The sequence below is a fragment of the Thalassophryne amazonica genome, chromosome 9 (genome assembly GCF_902500255.1).
Source record: "Thalassophryne amazonica chromosome 9, fThaAma1.1, whole genome shotgun sequence".
Classification (NCBI taxonomy): Eukaryota; Metazoa; Chordata; class Actinopteri; order Batrachoidiformes; family Batrachoididae; genus Thalassophryne; species Thalassophryne amazonica.
In genome coordinates this window covers 46,427,535-46,451,014 of record NC_047111.1, presented here as the reverse complement: position 1 = coordinate 46,451,014, position 23,480 = coordinate 46,427,535, and the positions used below count along the sequence as shown (strand labels likewise).

At 40.9% G+C, this 23,480-nt stretch overlaps 1 protein-coding gene across 1 annotated transcript in view; it reads left to right on the top strand.

The window, feature by feature from the left end:
* The first annotated feature begins 532 nt into the window (after positions 1-532).
* Positions 533-23,480, top strand: part of slc22a21 (solute carrier family 22 member 21) — a 97,669-nt gene continuing 74,721 nt past the window's right edge. The window contains exons 1-5 of the mRNA XM_034177990.1: positions 533-1,010; positions 1,580-1,683; positions 13,976-14,130; positions 14,257-14,428; positions 19,258-19,384. Of these exons, the coding sequence (XP_034033881.1) occupies positions 534-1,010; positions 1,580-1,683; positions 13,976-14,130; positions 14,257-14,428; positions 19,258-19,384 (1,035 nt within the window). The 5' untranslated portion in view covers position 533. The remainder of the gene's footprint in view (positions 1,011-1,579; positions 1,684-13,975; positions 14,131-14,256; positions 14,429-19,257; positions 19,385-23,480) is intronic.

Here is a 23,480-nt window from a genome sequence, read left to right as displayed (position 1 = left end):
AGACTCTCTCTCTTACACACACACCAGAGGGGGACAACCCTGGACAGGCGGACAAAGAGAGAAACCATACCAAACCCCAGACACAACCTGACTAGGCTGGAACCTAACAAGAGCGCTTTAGTGAGAAGCTCGAGTCTGCCCACTCACTCATCACACATCTTCAACCGCTTGATCACCAGCGCAACAGCTCCAGTAGGGGACTCCAAACTTTCCAGGTCAATACATAACGATCAGAGTTTTTCAGTGACTCAGAGCTATGTGCAGTACTGTCAACATCTTGTGCAAGTGTCAGTCATTTTGCATAAACATGTTGTCATTGTTCTCACTGTCAAAAAAGAAAGAAAAGAAAAAAAAAAGCACTGTTTACTGTTTTGGCACTCTGGCAAAAACAATTTCCTTCAGGATTAATAAAGTTCTTTCTTATTCTTATTTTCAACTGGCAGATCTACTGTATTCATCTAGTCCTGAGAGACGTGTGTGTCAGCGTGTGTGTGGAATAAAACAACATGGTTTTAATGGCTGGTTGACTCCCGATGTGTCACGGGTGGAGGTGGGGTGAGTGTCCTTATAAACTCCAGTGTTCCTCTCCTCACTGCACTCCCACACGAAACATGACGGACTATGAGGCTGCCACAGCCTTCCTCGGGGAGTGGGGACCTTTCCAGCTGCAGGTGTTTTTCCTCCTCTGTTTAATCATACTCTTACACGGACTCACCGTACTCTCCTTCGTGTTTTTCAGTGACACACCGCGCCACCGGTGCATCATTCCCACACACTCCAACCTCACTGCTGCCTGGAGGAACATCAGCATCCCACTGGAGGAGGACAGTCAGACCGGAGATCTGGTGCCCAGCAAGTGTTCCAGATACAAACTAGATCTGATCCAGAATTTCTCAGACAGAGGACTGATCCCTGGTGTTGATGTGAACCTTTCCAATGTGCAGCAAGAATGCTGTCTGGACGGCTGGGAATACGACCACAGCATCTACATTTCTACCACTGTGTCAGAGGTTTGTGATGTTCTGCACTTAAAGAAAAAACAAAACAAAAAAACAGCTGTCATCAAAAATGCTTGTTTAAAAATTTAAACCATATATTTTTTTCAGACAGACTTGGATTATTATTCTAAATGTTAAAGGGCATATCTCACTCCAGGCAACATTAAAAAAAAAAAATTCTATACCAGATTAAAAATCATTTTTTCCAAGTCTTTAGATTGTGTGAACCATAATATAGCTGATAAAAGTAAAATAAACCAGAGTGCATCAGAAAAATGCAAGACAGATTCACAACTATTTTTTTTTTATCCACAATCATTACATAACTTTAGGAACTGAGTTTCAGCTACCTGAAGGTCACTTTGTCTGCACCCAGTTACAGTCCACTTCATGCTCAAGCCTCTACACACAGTTAATCTGGGCTGCTTTTTGTCTACTGTTGTAACATGGCTTTAATAGTATGATTTCCAATTTGGTTCCCAAGTAAAATTCTTGTATTTTGCTGATCAACATATGTCCGTCTCTTTGTAGCCGGCAGTTTCACAGGGTTTTGTATGAGGTTCTTTGCCCTGTTTTTGCAGTGGGACCTGGTATGTGATGAGAGTTGGAAAGTACCGCTGACATCTTCCCTCTTCTACTGTGGCATTTTCATTGGTGCCTTAATTTCAGGACAGCTCTCTGACAGGTTATGAAACAATACAAGAAGTTATCCAACATGTCTTTCTGAATTTATTGCTAAACACTCCACTTTTCAACAGATTGTAATGATTGCTTGTGTGTGTGTTTATGGAATATTTGAATACTTTGAGATGCATTCATAGCCAGAATGATCAAATTTAAAATAAAAAAATCCTTTTAAGCATTTGAGTTTATTTTCAATTAGTCTGTTTTAGACTATTTGAGTTTTAGGATAATTGTGGGAAATGCAGTTTAGGTTATCACCTCAGATAGGCAACATTCTGGGAAATTTTCATTGCATTTTAAGGATTTTCTGGAGAGGCAAAGAGACATGCATTTTGCAACAGGTTTTTTTTTTTCTTTTGTCTTTCAGCTGCCCCCAGTTTTCAGGGTCACCACAGCTGATCCACCACAGATCTGCATTGGGATTTGGCACAAGTTTTACACTGGGCTGACAGCACTAATTTTTTTTTTTTTTTTAATTTATGAGGGTTTAGTGGGAGTGTGAAAGAGTCTGATGATTGAACAGAGTACACTCCGAATGAGCCTGTTGAAAAGGCAAAGAGAGAGAGAGCCCAGAAGCACAGTCAGGACAAGAGAGCCAGTCTAGCAGATAGACTTGGGGGGGCTTGTAGATCATGGTAAAAACAGCTTGTTCATCAAAAAAATTTTTCCCTCTTCTTCCTTTTGACAGTATGCTGTGTCTGTCAGACAAAATAAAAAGTATAACGTGTTTTCAGGCTGACAGCACCATTTTTAACATTTGTGGGGGTTTAATGGGAGTGTGACAGTCTGATGATTGAACAGAGTAACAGTGCACTTCGAATGAGCCTGTTCAAATCGCAGAGAGAGAGTGAGAGAGCCCAGAAGCACAATCAGGGCAAAGGAGCCAGTCTAGCAGATCAACCCAGTCTCACGGCATGTGATTCAGCAGCACGAAATATACATTAATCTATTGGATTGTGATATTGTGAAGAAAAGCACCTCACTTTCATCACAGCAGCACAAATTCATTCTAATTCATTCCGTGATGGCTGCACGAAATTAAAAGTGAAGTGGGGGGTGGGGGGTATGATTAGGTTATGGTTAAGGTTGGGGATAGGAGTAGGGTTAGTAATATTGAGTTAAGAAAAACCCAGTCAAACATTTGACTCATTTCGTGATGGGAGCACGAAAAAAAAAAAAAGTGAGACTGGGCTGAGCAGATAGACTAAAAATTGGCACAACTATACAGACATGTGACCCAGGGTGTAAGACTGAGTGTGAGGCTGACATCATATAGAACAGAGATTAAAACTAGAAGTGACTCTCCATTTTGGGAAGCAATTGAATTCTCTGATATTCCATCACTTATTTGTAATTAGAAGCATGATGAAAAACAGAGTGGAAAGTGATGTCAGAGTCTCTTGTAAACTACGCAACTGAACCCACGAATGCAGACAGTTACCACATGAGAATGTGGTAAAAGTGATTTATTAACCAATAAATGTTAGTGAGTGTCCAAACAGTCCAAAGTACAGCAGGCGAGGGCAGAGTCAATGATCGAGTTGGGAGGGAGACGACAGGAGGGAGGAATGGAGGAAAAACTAACAACAAGCTGAGAATCATGGGAATGAGGAAACAATCAACAGGAGCAGGACTAACCAAGAGAAACCAGTAACGAACTTAAATGGGGGATTCTTAGACTACAGGCACTTATGTCCTTTGATCATATTGTATGAAAAACAGAAAAAAGGGGAAATTTCACACTTTTATAGTTATCTTTACAATGAAAGTGTTAAGAAAATTGTTCTAGTAGTCTATGATTTTTAGACTGATTTTTCAGCATCATTATAAGCAAATATTGCCGTTTTGTGCTTGTCCCACACCCAGACTTTTGATCTTCAATGATAAAAATGAATGGTAAAGAAATGTTTTTTCTAATGTTTTAAAATATCTCTGAATAAAATATCAGTAAAATAATCAAAACATAATTGGGGTATTCAATGTCATACAACTGTTGTGATTTTTCTTTTTTTTTTTAAACGAAATGTAGTTGTCCCACACTATTGCCATAATTTCCACCACAACACTGTAATGTCCCTTTAAACAGTTTGTATGAAAGACTGTTTGGGTAATTTCTATGGAGATAAACTGACAGAGCACATGTATATAGCGCCAAATCACAACAGTTGCCCCAAGGCGCTTTATATTGTAAGGCAATGGTGTGGTGGAAATTACATTTACAAGGCCAATAGTGCTCGTAGTTAAAGAATCACCCAAATAGTGACATGTAGCAAGTAGTGAGACACAGGTGCAGTGACTGGAATGTGAATCAGCTGTGAGAGAGAACTGGTGACATGGACACACTAACAAACACATATTGAAGAACAGACAAAGTGAAGACAGAAAATGTACACTTGTCCAAGCAGCAATTCTGCAGAAAAGTACACAGATATTAGATCAACCTGTGCTGCCTTCAAGACAACATCGTTTCTTGGGCTGTCTTTGCATTTTTCAACAAAACAATTCAAAACTACATTCTGCTCACATTACAAAGGCATGGCAGAAGAGGATACGGGTACTGGACTTGTCTGTCTGCAGTCCTGACCTGCCGTCAATAGAGAATGTGTGGGGAATTTTGAAACGAAAGATGCAGCAACGACGACCCCACACTGTTGCATACCTTAACTTGCTGTACAGCAGATGAGATGAGTTCATCAGTGATGAACTGGTCTTAAATGAAGTGTTAAAAATGGTGGGTTTGAGTCTTGTTGGACAGCACGCTCATGATTCATCCAGTTGTGGCAGGAGGGTGGGAGAGAGAGCGATATGGCGCTCAGGTTGGAGACCTAATATCAACAGATTGACAAAGTTGCTGACAACGCCACCTAGGATAGGCCTAGGACCCTGCACAAGGCAGACACAGGTTCGGCGAAAAAAGGCGAAGCCGGCCGCTTACCCCAAATCAGACGCTGGTGACCCAAACACGCCCGCGAACAGCAGCAGCTGTAAGCCGCAGTGGTGCTTGGAGTAAAGCAGCACTCCAAGCCACTAATAAAGAGCCACCCAAAGCTTCAAAAAGGAAGGAAAAAGATGAACGCACGCAGTCACCACAGCATGTAAAGCCACTCAATGCTGCCGCATGGGAGAGACCAGGAAGTAAAAGAGGGACAAAGCCACAAAACAATGCTGAATTTATATCCCTGGCTCACATCAAACACAATCAGAACCCAGGTGCACGCAGAAACATAATCAACCCAGGTGCGCACAACCAAGAACTTCCAAACACAGGTAGGGGAGGGCATGCACACTCCACACCACCACACAGTGATGACATTTTCTGAGCAATCACTGGCTGGCAGCCTGTTGATGTCACATTTTAGTATCGGCTTGAGCAGATACCAAAAAAGTACCAGGTACTATCCCTAATGGAAAAGCAAAAAAAAAAACAACAACAAAAAAACAAAACAAAAAAACGAGTAGAGCCAAGTACTGCTAGATCTGTGTAATGGAAAAGGGCCTACTGTCTGCACAAGCCTCCCTCACCAGACGAGAGATTTGTTAAAGATTTTATATATATATATATATATATATTTTTATCACTGTTAAACATTTGTACCTTTGTCTTTGTTCTGTTATTGTGCTGTTATGCACCTGTCTTAAAAGTAACCCTGAGAATGTACTTGTTATTCAACTTTGTTTTAGCATGCTGGGGTCAGTCTGAACTGGGAGTAAAGAACTGGAGGTTGTTTTGACCGTTGTGAATTTATGGCCTTGTATATGTGATGCTTAGTATAAAGAACAGGACACTCCAGGCAGATGCAGAACAGATGATAAGTGCAACAGACGAACGGGATGTGCTGACCTCCATTGATAAGATTAAAGAAACTGTTTTTCCACGCAGATGCACTTATTGACGTATGTGTTTATGTCATGGGAAGAAACTTGTCTTGCGTTGTCCCCCCCACCCTTAGGACAAGTTTTATGATGTGGTTAGGGCTTCTCCAATAAAAGAGCAGGATCGCAGGCCAGACTTTAGTGTAGCCTTGGTGTACAGCCTGACTGCACTCCTCGCGAGATAAATTTGACTTTCTGTCTCACTGGTGGTTCTTGACTCTGTTTGTCTTGTTAAAGGTTTTAAGAATGTTTGGAGGAGAAAATACCCAACAAGATTGTTGTCTGAAATTGGTGACTTCCAGACTACGTAGCTTAAGTAGCTTAAGCCTAATCGCGATCCCTGCATGATTTTCACACTACATGGGCTAAGCAGACAGACTGCCTGGATGGCCAGGATCAGAAGGGAGCGACCAGTTATGTCACCACACACGACCCTCCATCCTCTCTTCAGGAATCTACCCCTAATCACAATTCCTGGAATTCCTTTTAATCTCGGCCACTGCACACTCAAAGTGGTGTTTTAATTTAATTCAACAACACCCAAACAACTTGAATTTCTTCAGTACTTTCACTTAGGACTTAAATTAAATATGCTCATTCAGCCTCTGACCTCTGACATCAAACAAAGTGAAAATTTGATTCCATTTAACATTAACCCACATCATAAGTCCCTATAGATCTTATCAAAAACATCATGGCAGGGCAGAAAAAAGAATTTGCACTTACCAGTGTTATTATGTTGAGATCATATTCGTGATGCCAATCTGTTGTGGAAGTTTTATGATGATGATGTCAGCAGAAAAATAAGACAGATGAGCAAGGACCACCAGAGACTCATGTGCGATGCAGAGATATTTAATTGCAGTTGACGAGGAAATAGGTGCACCTGAAGGCGACCCCAACGGATACTGCATGAAAACATCCCACAGCCTTCTGATTTTACAAACTCAGCCGTCTGAAGGACCCCTGCCATAGTATAAACAAGCCATAGTACAAACACAGCCTTAGCTGGTCGGGGTCATGATCAGATATTTTGTTGTGAACCTGGAAAGCTCAACGTATTTTATCAACAAAGACAAACAAGCCAGGAGTGACCCTGGCCTCATTACGCTGATCCTTCAGACCTAAGTAAACAGTGGATTTTTCCTTCATATCCCCCTTTAACATCAGTGACAGCTTGGAGGCTTTTGTGGTAGATGTGGATGATGCTGTGTGATGACGACTGGAGAAATTGCGCACAGTGAAAATGTTGCATTTTGGATCACCACTCTTTTGGAGTAGAGCGGAGAAGGATTTTCTTTCACCAAAACAGATCAAATCTTGGTTTGCATCTCAGATGTATCTTCTGGCAATTTGTAGCTAAATTTTCAGGTCGTCTTTTCAAGAAAATCCTCCTCTATACCACTTCATCACGAAGATGTATAATTGGGGATAAAAAAAAAGAAGCTAAATTTGCACTGTGCACAATTTCTCCAGTCACAGCCACATAAGCTGATAACTTCTTCTGGGTTGTCTGGGTGCCTCACTCTTCTCCTTCTTGCACAGTCACTCAGTTTTAAGCCTCGGTCCCACAGAATAATGAAGGCTGAAGAAGGAGCCACGCATGGGTGTGGGGTGATTATTCGAAGAATGACCCACGTTTTGATCTATCACGTATCCACTATGAAGGTGCCACTATGTGCCTCTCTGTACCCCGCATGTGCCACGTAGCAGCCTCTAGTGAGCCACGACCGACCTGTCATTACAGCCTCGAATGGCTCGCATCAGCCACACTAATCCACGTAGTGCCATGATAGCACCATGATAATGCCATGTTGGCGCACGTTTAGGCATGAGTTTGGTCCAAACCTCCAGCCCTCCCACACCTGGTCCCTTCAAAGTGTGGGTTTTCAATTCACAGATTCACTGCAGCATTTAAAGATGTCCCTTCTTTTTTTTTTAACGCAGTCCAAAAATAGACACTCCAGCACAGTTCCACAGTTGTGCGCTGTGCGCCAGGCTGCTGTCCACCTGTAATGCACCAGACCAGCTAGACCCGAACCATGGGTTCCTGGAGAGCCGCCTCTGTGCTCCTCGCTGGTTCCATGACTCTCTGGCTTTTCTTCTGCACTTTAAACACACAAAACTTTATGTTTGTCCGTTTATTTCTGCAAAATCGCTCTTTTGTGCGCGCTGCTGTTGTCTTTTCATGGACAGCCGCCTCTGTGCTCTTTCTAAGTGGCTTCCTTTCCATCCGTGGCTTGCTGGCTTTATTTTTTCCTTGGCTTTAAACACAATCATTTTTACAACGTGAATCCACTTTTAACTTTGTTTGTTTATTTCTGCAAAAGCGCTCTTTTGCGCGCGGTGCCATTCTGCATACAGAATGAGGTGGCCATTTTATTATCTACACCTGTGGATCATTTTCAAAATATATATATATATATATACGGGTCCGCGCAGCCGACGCGGTGCGGCGGCACAGGAAAAACACCTCCGTGTTGATAACCATTTGTAAAATCCAGGCGGCTTTTGATGGCTTTCAGTGGAGTGAGTATATGAGAAATTGTTTAACAGCTGGACATGTTCCAACTTGTCCTTAAGGCTTCCAACGGAGGTGTTTTTCCTGTGGCGGAGCGTCGCAGCGGCTGCGAGCCGACGCTGCAATCCGCCCGCACGTCTTTCATTAAAAAAATCTCCTTTAACAGTGGAATATCCGGATAACATGCTGAAACCGACTTCTTCTGAAACTTCTCTGTTCTCTCATGACATCCTGGATCAATAGAGCCTGAAATGTGGAGGTTTTCAGCTTGAAACAGGCTGACGACAGCGCCTGAGAGCGCTGCGCGACGTCTCGCACCGTGGGAAGTCCTTAAAGCGACAGTATCACCTCAAAATCTCTCATCAGCCGTTAAAATTTTCACCGAAAACCAGCTTAATTTTTCGAACCGTGTCCACTTCGATGTGTCTCACAGGTTTAGAAAAAAGTTTGATCAAACAAAGCGCCAGTCTCTCAGCAACTTCTCAGACAAAGGAATTCCGACGAGAGGCTGGACGACTCCTCCCACAAGGAGTGCTCACAGGCATATGACATCACCGACAGGCGTGGAAAAACTCACGCATGCGCACGAGGGTTCAAGCATGTCTGACGTAAAAACATATGAATGAAATCCATATAGTTTTTGAAAAAAATAAAAAGGACCTATACTTTATTGACAGACCTCGTATATCTTTATTTCTTCCGCAGCTTACAAGTCACCATGATACAACTTTTAACTTTGTGTTATGTCTTCAAAATCGGTCTTTTGCGCACTCTCCACCTGTGTTGCCACACAGCTCCTGCTCTTAGCTGCTCCACTGGAGTTATCTTCCATGGCTTTAAACACACATCCACTTTCACGCAGTCACCCAAATTTTAACTTTGTGTTCGTCCAATATTGACTGAAATATCATTCTTTTGTGAGCTGGCGTTCTACCTAAATGCTTGTTTGAAGCATGATGATGAGTCACTGCCTCAGTGCGCACACACAGCGGAGCTCATGTGATCCATTAACAAGATATTAAATCAACATACTTTTACATACAACAGACATCAACATACAGACATACTTTTACAGCTAGGAACTGTTTTATCAAGCTATAAAAAAACATTAAAAATAATTACCTTAAGCTGTTCAAAATACATTCCACATGGAGCAGGAAAGAGAGGAAAAAAAGTGTCCAGATGAAACAGTCCTCTGATTCTAGAAGAGGTGTTTTCAGCATCCAAGGTTTGGCAGAAAATGATTAATCCACTACAAAATAATTATTTTATATAGAGTCCAGTGCACAGAACAGGTGGAATTGTGTGCGCAAGAGGAGAGCTGTTCCAAAAATAGCCTCTCAGGTCCTGCGAAGGTGCCCAGCGCATGGATAATGGACTTTTTGCAGACTCGTAAGCACCACGCAAATGCCTCTAAGCCATCGCAGCAACTTGAACACAAACTGCGCCACGCTGTTGTTGCTAAATTTTGAACATCTTGAAATTAGCGCCATGCTCAGAGAGGAGCCTCATTAACTGAAGATAATGCCTCTAAGAGCCACTCTGAGCCACTATGCTGCCACAATAGCTCAAGAAACGAAAAAAACAGGGTGCATGGCTTCTTCTTCATCCTTCATTATTTGGTGGGACCGCGGCTTTACAGAACTTTCAACTCCATGCAGATTTACCATAGCGTGCCATGCTGTTTGTATTTCTTCTTAATTGATGTAAATAAAGTCTAAGACATATTCAGTGGCAGCTTTACCATCAGAGAGCCTCATCCACAACGACCACAAAAGACTCCACGCTGTCATTGATGTTAAAGGGGGCAATACACAGTATTAAGAACAGGCTGTATGTAAACCTTTGATCATTTTGGTAGTTTCTGTTGTCATTATGATTTAAAACGAGTAATGTGGGAGGTTTCCCCAATTTTCCCGGTAGTTTAATGTGGGGAGCAAACTCAGAAGACTCAAAGACTGACAGGAAACGTGTAGCGTGTGTAGCATGGTAAGCAGAGAACGGTATGCATCATGGCATCGCCTCCTCCCACATGAGATATGAAGTTATCAAATAGACTGAGGACATGGCTATGAGAAATACCGTCCAACAGTAAACACAGTTGTTTGACAACAAATTGCTTTTGTGTGATCAGATTCTCTGAAAAATGGCCAAAAAAAACCAAACCTAATATTCTGCCAGGGTATATAAAATTTGCACACAACTGTACCAGCATGAAGTCAGACAACTGTGTACCATCCAGCAGCGTCTGCTACGCTAAATGGGACCAGTTGGTCAGCAATGAGAAAGTCTTGGAATGTGCACGTGTTGAAGATATAGAACTGAAACTGATTAGAAGCCAACTGTGCTGGTTTGGCCATGTTTGCAGATTAGATTAAGACAGACCTGTGAAAGCACTTCTGTATGATGAACTATCGCACGAAACTCAACCAAATCTGAGGTTCAAAGACACGTATAAAAATGCCTTGAAGAGTACTCACGTGCTGAGTAAATGAGACACTGTTGCAAATGACAGACTAGGATGGAGAGAGCTTATAAATAATATGTGTAACACTCACAATGTCAAAACATTACAAAGAAAGGAGAAAGAAAAGAGAAGAAAAAAAAAACAAACAAACTATAATAACCAACAATCCTGGTTACAGCAGGATGAATATGTTAGTTTAAATGAGTCAACACCCCCGAGTCACACTAACTGTCAGAATGCTCGTAGCACGGGCCGGGGCGGAGGATTAGCAGCAATCTTCCATTCCAGCTTATTAATTAATCAAAAACCCAGACAGAGCTTTAATTCATTTGAAAGCTTGACTCTTAGTCTTGTCCATCCAAATTGGAAGTCCCAAAAACCAGTTTTATTTGTTATTATCTATCGTCCACCTGGTCGTTACTGTGAGTTTCTCTGTGAATTTTCAGACCTTTTGTCTGACTTAGTGCTTAGCTCAGATAAGATAATTATAGTGGGCGATTTTAACATCCACACAGATGCTGAGAATGACAGCCTCAACACTGCATTTAATCTATTATTAGACTCAATTGGCTTTGCTCAAAATGTAAATGAGTCCACCCACCACTTTAATCATATCTTAGATCTTGTTCTGACTTATGGTATGGAAATAGAAGACTTAACAGTATTCCCTGAAAACTCCCTTCTGTCTGATCATTTCTTAATAACATTTACATTTACACTGATGGATTACCCAGCAGTGGGGAATAAGTTTCATTACACTAGAAGTCTTTCAGAAAGCGCTGTAACTAGGTTTAAGGGATATGATTCCTTCTTTATGTTCTCTAATGCCATATACCAACACAGTGCAGAGTAGCTATCTAAACTCTGTAAGTGAGATAGAGTATCTCGTCAATAGTTTTACATCCTCATTGAAGACAACTATGGATGCTGTAGCTCCTCTAAAAAAGAGAGCTTTAAGTGCCTGACTCCGTGGTATAACTCACAAACTCGTAGCTTAAAGCAGATAACCCGTAAGTTGGAGAGGAAATGGCATCTCACTAATTTAGAAGATCTTCACTTAGCCTGGAAAAAGAGTCTGTTGCTCTATAAAAAAGCCCTCCGTAAAGCTAGGACATCTTTCTACTCATCACTAATTGAAGAAAATAAGAACAACCCCAGGTTTCTTTTCAGCACTGTAGCCAGGCTGACAAAGAGTCAGAGCTCTATTGAGCTGAGTATTCCATTAACTTTAACTAGTAATGACTTCATGACTTTCTTTGCTAACAAAATTTTAACTATTAGAGAAAAAATTACTCATAACCATCCCAAAGACATATCGTTATCTTTGGCTGCTTTCAGTGATGCCGGTATTTGGTTAGACTCTTTCTCTCCGATTGTTCTGAGCTATTTTCATTAGTTACTTCATCCAAACCATCAACATGTTTATTAGACCCCATTCCTACCAGGCTGCTCAAGGAAGCCCTACCATTATTTAATGCTTCGATCTTAAATATGATCAATCTATCTTTGTTAGTTGGCTATGTACCACAGGCTTTTAAGGTGGCAGTAATTAAACCATTACTTAAAAAGCCATCACTTGACCCAGCTATCTTAGCTAATTATAGACCAATCTCCAACCTTCCTTTTTTCTCAAAAATTCTTGAAAGGGTAGTTGTAAAACAGCTAACTGATCATCTGCAGAGGAATGGTCTATTTGAAGAGTTTCAGTCAGGTTTTAGAATTCATCATAGTACAGAAACAGCATTAGTGAAGGTTACAAATGATCTTCTTATGGCCTCGGACAGTGGACTCATCTCTGTGCTTGTTCTGTTAGACCTCAGTGCTGCTTTTGATACTGTTGACCATAAAATTTTATTACAGAGATTAGAGCATGCCACAGGTATTAAAGGCACTGCGCTGCGGTGGTTTGAATCATATTTGTCTAATAGATTACAATTTGTTCATGTAAATGGGGAATCTTCTTCACAGACTAAAGTTAATTATGGAGTTCCACAAGGTTCTGTGCTAGGACCAATTTTATTCACTTTATACATGCTTCCCTTAGGCAGTATTATTAGACGGTATTGCTTAAATTTTCATTGTTACGCAGATGATACCCAGCTTTATCTATCCATGAAGCCAGAGGACACACACCAATTAGCTAAACTGCAGGATTGTCTTACAGACATAAAGACATGGATGACCTCTAATTTCCTGCTTTTAAACTCAGATAAAACTGAAGTTATTGTACTTGGCCCCACAAATCTTAGAAACATGGTGTCTAACCAGATCCTTACTCTGGATGGCATTACCCTGACCTCTAGTAATACTGTGAGAAATCTTGGAGTCATTTTTTATCAGGATATGTCATTCAAAGCGCATATTAAACAAATATGTAGGACTGCTTTTTTGCATTTACGCAATATCTCTAAAATCAGAAAGGTCTTGTCTCAGAGTGATGCTGAAAAAGTAATTCATGCATTTATTTCCTCTAGGCTGGACTATTGTAATTCATTATTATCAGGTTGTCCTAAAAGTTCCCTAAAAAGCCTTCAGTTAATTCAAAATGCTGCAGCTAGAGTACTGACGGGGACTAGAAGGAGAGAGCATATCTCACCCATATTGGCCTCTCTTCATTGGCTTCCTGTTAATTCTAGAATAGAATTTAAAATTCTTCTTGTTACTTATAAGGTTTTGAATAATCAGGTCCCATCTTATCTTAGGGACCTCGTAGTACCATATCACCCCAATAGAGCGCTTCGCTCTCAGACTGCAGGCTTACTTGTAGTTCCTAGGGTTTGTAAGAGTAGAATGGGAGGCAGAGCCTTCAGCTTTCAGGCTCCTCTCCTGTGGAACCAGCTCCCAATTCCGATCAGGGAGACAGACACCCTCTCTACTTTTAAGATTAGGCTTAAAACTTTCCTTTTTGCTAAAGCTTATAGTTAGGGCTGGATCAGGTGACCCTGAACCATCCCTTAGTTATGCTGCGAAAGACGTAGACTGCTGGGGGTTTCCCATGATGCACTGTTTCTTTCTCTTTTTGCTCTGTATGCACCACTCTGCATTTAATCATTAGTGATCGATCTCTGCTCCCCTCCACAGCATGTCTTTTTCCTGGTTCTCTCCCTCAGCCCCAACCAGTCCCAGCAGAGGACTGCCCCTCCCTGAGCCTGGTTCTGCTGGAGGTTTCTTCCTGTTAAGAGGGAGTTTTTCCTTCCCACTGTAGCCAAGTGCTTGCTCACAGGGGGTCGTTTTGACCGTTGGGGTTTTACATAATTATTGTATGGCCTTGCCTTACAATATAAAGCGCCTTGGGGCAACTGTTTGTTGTGATTTGGCGCTATATAAAAAAATTGATTGATTGATTGATCTACAATTTCAGTGTATGTATGTTTATATGTGTATTGCAGTATGTTTACTTTGACATTGACTTTTGGTTTATATCTCTTTTAGGTACGGAAGGAAACCAGTTTTGTTTGGTTTCATGGCAGGACAAAGCGTGTTCTACCTCATCCAAGCCTTTGCTCCATCCTGGCCTGTATTCTGCTTTCTGTACTTCATCGTGGGGTTCGGACAAACCTCTAAATATATGATTTCATTTGTGCTAGGTATCTGTATGTTGTATTATGGATTATTTGATGCACAAAATAGCTACATTTTTTTCTTTTTTAACAACAGGCAGAGTCCATTTCTCTGGTTTTTAACGTATTTAATTTTTAATCTTGTGTGCTCAGGAACAGAGATATTAAACACACAGGCTCAAAAAGTTTTTTCCACCGCTGGAACATGTTTGTTCTTTTCGCTTGGCTACATGCTGCTGCCGCTGTTTGCGTTCTTGATCAGAGACTGGAGGATGCTGCTCCTCGGCCTCATGCTGCCTACCTTCCCGTCTTTGCTTTGCTGGTGGTAGGTTGGTGTCTTTTGTGTTTTGTAATGATACATCTTGATACACATTCCTTGAAATCTTTTCTCTCAAGAGTTTCAAAAATACTGTTTTTTTTTTTTTTTTTATCAGATTTGTACATTCTCCTGAGATTAGTGGCACAATATTTGAAGGAGCTGTGACAGTATTGCACAGAATTAAAAAAACAAAAAAACAAAACACAACAACAACAACAACAACACACTACCTCTTCAAATAAAAACTGCTACCTCTAAAATAAAATTCTCACCATGGCCCTTGATGGGCACTGTAGCAACATGCAGGATATTTGAATTATGGGGTCCACAGGTATCCGTCTTAGGCCCGCTGTTTTTCTCTCTTTATACAGCACCCCTTGGACACATACTGCGGCGTTTTGGGATTACCTTTCTTTGCTACGATGATGATACCCAGTTATACATGCCGATAACTGCTGGTAATCTCATCCACATAAAATCCTGAGAGGATTGCCTTGCATCAGTGAAAAACTGGACATCTAGCAATTTCCGACTTTTAAACTCTGACAAGACTGACATAATGGTTCATGGTCCAGTGGGGCATCAGCACCAATGTGACCAGCTAACACTTAGCCTAGGCTCGTGTGTCATACATCACATTGACAAAGTCAGGAACCTTGGGGTAATTTTGAATCTTACATTGTCCTTTGACCTCCACATTAGAGATATTATGAGGACTGCCTTCTTACACTTGCAAAATATAGCAAACATTTGTTCCATCCTGTCTTTGGCTGATGCTGAGACCCTGATTCATGCATTTTTTTTCTTCTAGATTGGACTATTGCAATGTTCTATTTTCTGGTTTACTCATTCCAGCATTAGGGTTCTCCAATTTGTTCACAATGCTGCTGCAAGACTTCTGACAGGAAGCAGAAAGTTTGACCACATTGCACCCATTTTGGCGTCTCTTCACTGGCGTCCTGTCTCTGTGAGATCAAATGTTAAGGTTCTGCTATTAACATATACAATTATTCACGGACTAACACCTCCCTACTTAGCTGACCTAATTAAACCCTATGTACCGGCCCGGGCTCTGTGTTCTCAGGGTGTAGGACTACTTTGTGTCCCTAGGGTGAATAAAACGTCTGTGGGTCACAGAGCTTTCTCTTATTGTGCACCTGGTTTGTGGAATGATCTCCCTGTGTCAATAAAACAGTCAGATTCTGTAGAGACTTTCAAGTGCACACTTAAAATGCACTTATTTTACTTTTCGTATGGCTAGCATACTGGCATAGTATGTTACTATGCTTCCTACCCTTTTAAATTCATTTTACTAGTAAACAGAGCAGGTCGCAGCCTCAACTTTATGTAAATTTTGGGTCTTTTAGTGAAGCTTAGGGCTAGTGGCCGTCAATCACCTTAGTATTTCTTCTGTTTTTCTTGTTGCTTAATGCTAATTAATGCTAACAAATAATATCTTATTTGTTGTTTTTTTTCTCTCTGTTTGAGGTGCAGCTCCATTCAGAAGTGGGAGTGGATGTCTTCTTCTGCCTCCCATCCTGAACACCAGCATGGACTCCCAAAATTTCCTCTGTATTTGTATTGTTATGTGTGTTGGCAGCATGGCCCAAGCAGAGGGTCACCCCTTTGCAGGCTTGGGGAGTAACGAAATACATGTAATGGCGTTACATAATTAGGATACAAAAAAAGGTAACTGTATTCCGCTACAGTTACGGAAAAAAAGACGTATTCAGATTACAGGTCTATTTAGTAAAAATGGGGATTAGTTCGTAGGATTACAATTTTAATGCATTTTATGATATTATCTGTATATATTTTTTTCTTTGAAACGAAAATGTGGACAGCATGACGCCTCCTAACCGGGCAAAATATTGATGAAGTTCCCGGATGTTAATGCATTTTCAATGGAGATTTGTGACTGATCACACTCAGAAAAATGCTCGCAAAATACGTGTTAAAATGTCATTTTGACCTGGATATCGAGCCAGTAAAATTAAATTACATTAAATTATGTCAGGAAAGTATTAAACTTACTCTGACACACACACATTCCCAAATATTAGTGTTGAAAGTTACATGGATCTGCGCTGTTCAAACTGCTGAGCTGAGGCGTCCTGCAGCAGCAGCTGTGTTCAACGCAGCGTGGCTCCTAAAAACATTACAATGCATTTATATATATATATATATATATATATATATATATATATATATATATATATATATATATATATTATATTTTTACACAATTATCCTTTATTGACCGAGTTTCATTCATGAAGTCAGTGGTGTGGGTACACATCTCTATGTGTGGGTGTGACTGTGAGCAGCACAGCGCGGGTCAATATAATCTAATTATTTTAAAGTGCAAATTAAAAAAATCCCCAGTCTTGTCAAACAATTTTAATCACTAACGACAAGTATTTTAACTAGACAGTGGTCTAGCAGTGGAAAATATCAACTAGACATAAGTGAAGAGTTAATGGTCCGTGTCATCGGGCCACACAGGTACGGCAGGAGACATACAACTGTTTATCATCCAAATATCACGGACAAAGTGACAAGAATAACAAAAACCATTTACTTATGGAAGGAAATATTGTCTCCCTTGTTCCTCCGTTTGTGGCTTTGCCAACATGCACAGCTTTCCGGCATATTCCACCTGTTTCTTGAACTTCTATGCACGCAAATCACTAACTTGCCCGGAATTAAAATGCGGACCACGCCTCCTTAGACAGTATTTACTTAATGGTTTTCATTATGCTTTTGTTCTTATTTTGAAAGTTCAATAAGTGGACTGATATGTTAAACATGGTGCGAATGCCCTGTGAAAGACTAACGTAAGATAATTTTATGTTTACTGAACAAGTTGTTATGTGCTGACGCGGGTCAGAGAACCAAACCAGCATCTGACAATGGCCCAGCGCTAAATAACGAGAAAGCGGTTCCAAGAAACAAATTTATTCCCTCTCATGTGCAATAATCCGTGTACAACATAAATAGTCAGCTGTCTTGGCAAGGTGAAGGACGGCGCGCTCTCCAGCGCCCAAATGGATCAAAGCCCGGCACTTCTGGACTCAGATTCACCGCCGAACACCCCCCAGGTGAATACGACAAACTGACTCTGTGAAGGACGGAAAAGGTGAGGTAAGTCAACAGAGCTACAACAAATATCCTTCAGAGGCACACACTATCAGCAACACATTCAGGTCTGAATTTAAGCCTTATGTAAATGAGCAGCTTCTCACAACAGGTGGAGGATCATCAATCCGTACGCCACGGCAGTGAGAAGCAAACTGCACAATTCTCATCAATGTTCAAATATACTGCGTAACAAAACGCCAAATTACTATTAACGATTATTCAGACCATAATCACCTCTGATGTGTGCTGACAGCATGTGTTCCTCACCCGTCCTCCTTCACAGGCACGATGTGTCAAACCCTGGCGCGGTCCTCGGCGTCTCACAACCGAACGTCACAAGGTCGAGTTCCCGGCAATTCTGCTCAAATCACTCATGGCTTAAATGCAGAACGCCATCTCATTATCTGCTTCAGCTGAAAGCCTTTAAGTCTGCACGTGAGCATCATCCACAGGTGCTGCAAGTTGTTAGGCCTGCACGTGAACATCCTCCACAGGTGCAGCCAATAGTTCTGATGAGGGTGAAGGACTCTTCCGCCAGCATCTTCTCCACAGAAAAAAAACAGTTTGCATACCACCTGGAGAGCAAAGAAAAGAAAACAGCACCTAAATGTCCAGCCAAACCCCCCAACACACAACACAAGTAGCAGAATTTTTTTGTTTTGTATATTGTTCTGCAAGCCACTTTTAATTACAAATTAATCCGCACACTGCCTGAGTTTTCATTATCCTTCATTTGTTTGGCATTTTTGTTGAAAATTTAGCAGGTGAACAATGGGTGTGTTTAAAACAATATTGTGGTGCTCTTAATTCATAATGTGAAGTAAAACAGAGCATGCCATGTAAAAGAAACAGTTTTATTTTTGCTTAATAAACTGTACTATGTGGTCAAGACTATTTCTATTTAGTTTCTTTTGTTTGTATTAGCATATTTGATATTGGAGTAATCCAGAAGTAATTGAAAGTAATCAAATTACATTACTTTAATATTATGGTACTTGGATTACGTTACTGGCTACATTTTTCAACAGGTAACTCGTAACTGTATCAGAATACATTTTTAAAGTAACCCTCCCAACCCTGCCCCTTTGACTCTGGTCTGCTTGAGGTTTCTTCCTCAAATCATCAGAGGGAGTTTTTCCTTACCACTGTCGCCTGTGTGCTTGCTCTACGGGTTGGTAAGGTTAGACCTTACTTGTGTGAAGCGCCTTGAGGCAGCTTTGTTGTGATTTGGTGCTATAAGAATGAAATAAATTGAATTACATTCAGCTCTACAGTATGGTCAATGTTAAAATCACCAGTTTGCCTGCTACATAGTGCCACGTGGAGACCAATGCAAATTATAGCTGCAGAATGTTAGCTGCAGATTATTGATTCCATTTGACTGAGTTTCCATTCATTGGGATTTTATAGTAAGAATTGGAGAAAATCAATGAGAAGTCTTAGGTACTTTACTTAGCCTGGCCTAAATATGCAATTGGCACATCATCCACAAGTCAAGTGTAAAATTTATACTTGCTTTGTATACAAAGCAAGTATAAATTAACTAATAAAGTAACTGCTTTTTACTGGGGTTTATGTATTTGCAATGTCTCATGAGTACAAACACAAAATTGTGTAATATGTTTTTATTTTCATTTCTTCTGTATAAGTGGACAGAATTTATGAGTCACCTCTTCTTCTGGGTAATGTGGCAGGTTCATCCCAGAATCTCCTCGATGGCTGGTCTCTCAGGGAAGACGAGAAGAAGCTGAAGACATTTTAAGAAGTGCCGCTAAGAAGAACAAAGTTGAGGCACCGCTCACGATTTTTAGTCCTTTGCAGGTGAGGGCCTAAGTGTGACTCAGTAGTGTTGGTTGAACACACACACACACACACACACGCACGCACGCACGCACGCACGCACACACACACACACACACACACACACACACACACACACACACACACACACACACACACACACACACACACTTTATTTGTAATTAGCTAACATCATACCCGTGTCATTCTGGTTGTTTTTAACCTTACAGGGGTAGAAAACGTGCAAAAATGTTCTATTTAACTTGTAAATGCAGAGTGGTGTATAAGTGTGGCATATTACATTAATGATTTGAAAGTAACATCAGCAGACAAGACGCTGCATTTACTGTAAACAAGTTAACCTGTTTCATTTTTGTTTTTAAAATTTGGAACAGATGTGCAAGGGTGTGCAAAATAAAACCAAATGACATTACCATTATCTTCTATCAGGTTTAGACCTATAACAGAGTCAGATTATTAGACAACAAAGAAGACACCAAGGAGAGACTAGCTGCGGTTACATGGACCAAAAGTAATCTGATTGAACAACCAGATTGAACAATCAGATCAAAATCACGCCATGTAAACAGCTCCATCTGATTAGAACAGCCCAATCCAATTGAAATTACGATCGGGTTAGAGGAGGTGGTGTAACCCTGTTTTTAACCCGATCGCGTTCCATGTAAACGGCACGTCGGATTGTCCGCCTGAGAGGAGCCTTACTGCGCATGTCTGTTACGTCACATCACCACGTGATGCTTCCTGCTCTGTGTTCGCGGAAATGGCGACAGAAAAAACAGAGCTGGACTTGACAAGAGACAACACTCCTCAATGTTTTAAAAGAATTTAAAATAAGTGTAAAAGCTTGACGGACATAAGTTGGCAGCACAGACTTGTATCCGGAGTTAGCAGGTCAGTGGAGCAAATTAAAAACTGCTGGGAAGCAATGAGCACTTTGTACAAGGAGAAGCTAAACGAGTAGAAGCGGTGCGGCTCCAACCAGCTTCACTTATGAATTAATGGATAAATAATCGGGGGTCGACCCTCTCCAAGGAGCACACTGGAGTAGAAGTCGGTTTTGCACCGGAGGAAAGTTCACCCGAGACACCGGAAAGCCTGGAGGTAAGTCCTGATAAAATCACGCTAACTCAACATTCCTTTTTAATTTTTTTACGAGACGTACTTTGAGCCAAATGTGTGGCTTTAGTTCAAGTCTTTGGGATTCATGTTAAGTTATCCCATAAGTTTATTCTTGGAGTAAAGTGCATGAACACAGTCTGTCATCGAGTTAACCGACACTCTTTATCCTCGTTCACTTTAGTGCATCACGTTAATTTCTGCTCTCATATATACAGATGATGATGATGTAAAACAGCACGTCGGAGGAGATTGATGACAGCAGATCTCCACAACCTGAAGACCACACAGAGGAGGCTCCAGACAAAACAGTGAGCTTTTTTAAAGAGTAATATGCAGCAAAATAAGACCACAGTGAGTTCTTGACATTTCCTGTAGAGTTTGTTGAAAAAATAACGTTCAAAGTCACTGCATATTTATTTATTTATTTGGAGTGCTTTATTTTTTAGAAATGGTAATATTACAAAATTCCAGCAGAATATGACAGTTAATATCCTTTAGACAGTTGAGACACAAACATATTTTCATTTTCATTTTGTTTTCCTGTTTTGAGCTTTGTGAAGTCAAAAGCCGTGTGGATGAGTTACAACATTTGAATACAGAAGCAGGATGATTCTTTGGTATAATACATGACTGAGAGATCCACAAAGAGAAAAACATGAGGAACATTTTTTTTTCTTTGCTAACTGAAATTATACGAGGTCTGTCCATAAAGTATCGTACCTTTTTATTTTTTTCAAAAACTATATGGATTTCATTCATATGTTTTTACGTCAGACATGCTTGAACCCTCGTGCGCATGCGTGAGTTTTTCCACGCCTGTCGGTGACGTCATTCGCCTGTGAGCACGCCTTGTGGAAGGAGTGGTCCCGCCCCCTCGTCGGATTTTCATTGTCTGGAAATGGCGGAATGAAAAGGACTTTTTTTCCATCAGAATTTTTTCAGAAGCTGTTAGAGACTGGCACCTGGAAACCATTCGAAAAATTTATCTGGCTTTCAGTTAGAGGACAGGTTGGGACATGTCCAGCTCTCCACAAGTTCTTTTATACTCACTCGACTGGTAAGCACTGAAAGCCGAGATAGACATGTCCCAACTTGTCCTCTAACACTCCGAAACGGAGGTGTTCCTTTGTCTCGCTTCATCAGCGAATCGGTCGTGACGCACGAAGCCTCCGCGCGGCTTTCCATGACAAAATCTCTTGTTAAAAGTGAAATCTGCCGGAAAATGGCTGATGTCCAGGTCTTGTGATAACCAGAGAAAGAGCACACAACGGTCTCGTATCCACAGAGCCATCAGCTTAGAAATGATCCAGTGGTTTGTGCCGCATCGTCGCAGCTCGCGGCGCACCGACTGTCCTTAAAGGGGTCCTTAACCCTGTAGTTAAAGTACTTATTCTCTGTGAAGCCCGTAAAATTTTCACTGAAAGCCAGATAAATTTTTTGAATGGTTTCCAGGTGCCAGTCTCTAACAGCTTCTGAAAAAATTCTGATGGAAAAAAAGTCCTTTTCATTCCGCCATTTCCAGACAATGAAAATCCGATGAGGGGGCGGGACCACTCCTTCCACAAGGAGTGCTCACAGGCAAATGACGTCACCGACAGGCGTGGAAAAACTCACGCATGCGCACGAGGGTTCAAATATGTCTGACGTAAAAACATATGAATGAAATCCATATAGTTTTTGAAAAAAATAAAAAGGTACGATACTTTATGGACAGACCTCGTACATTCTTTCTAGAATGAAAGCCATCATCTGGTTGTGCCAAGCTCCTGGGTGATTGGTCAGCCCAGCAGAGATCTTTCCTGGACAATATACAACAGCAGCATGAGAGGAATCTGGAAAGAGAAGAGAGACTTTTTTCCAGCTTTATGGAAGAAAGTATCCGCTCAACTGAAAGCATTATAGGGCAACTTTTTGATGGTCTTCAGGCTCTCCTTTCTCAGTCCTACTCATCAGCTCCTCATTTACATGAACAAAGTTAGTCTAGGACCTAGTTGAGACAAGCATGTAACAGCCCGAAAAGTACGACTTGTCCCGAGTGTTACTTCAAATACAGCTGGATTTTCTAAACTGCAGCAGCTATACAACCCCTGGCAAAAATTATGGAATCACCGGCCTCAGAGGATGTTCATTCAGTTGTTTAATTTTGTAGAAAAAAAGCAGATCACAAACATGACACAAAACTAAAGTCATTTCAAATGGCAACTTTCTGGCTTTAAGAAACACTATAAGAAATCAAGAAAAAAAAAAATTGTGGCAGTCAGTAACGGTTACTTTTTTAAACCAAGCAGAGGAAAAAATATGGAATCACTCTGAAAATTTTCATCCCCCAAATTAACACCTGCATCAAATCAGATCTGCTCATTGACATTGACCCTATGCCATGACATTGACCCTATGTGTCTTTTTGCAAGGAATGTTTTTGCAGTTTTTGCTCTATGGCAAGATGCATTATCATCTTGAAAAATGATTTCATCGTCCCCAAACATCCTTTCAATTGTCCAAAATATCAACATAAACTTGTGCATTTATCGATGATGTAATGACAGCCATCTCCCCAGTGCCTTTACCTGACATGCAGCCCCATCAATGACTGTGGAAATTTACATGTTCTCTTCAGGCAGTCATCTTTATAAATCTCATTGGAAAGGCACCAAACAAAAGTTCCAGCATCATCACCTTGCCCAGTGCAGATTCGAGATTCATCACTGAATATGACTTTCATCCAGTCATCCACAGTCCACAATTGCTTTTCCTTAGCCCATTGTAACCTTGTTTTTTTCTGTTTAGGTGTTAATGATGCCTTTCATTTAGCTTTTCTGTATGTAAATCCCATTTCCTTTAGGCGGTTTCTTACAGTTCGGTCACAGACGTTGACTCCAGTTTCCTCCCATTCGTTCCTCATTTGTTTTGTTGTACATTTTTCGATTTTTGAGACACATTGCTTTAAGTTTTCTGTCTTGACGCTTTGATGTCTTCC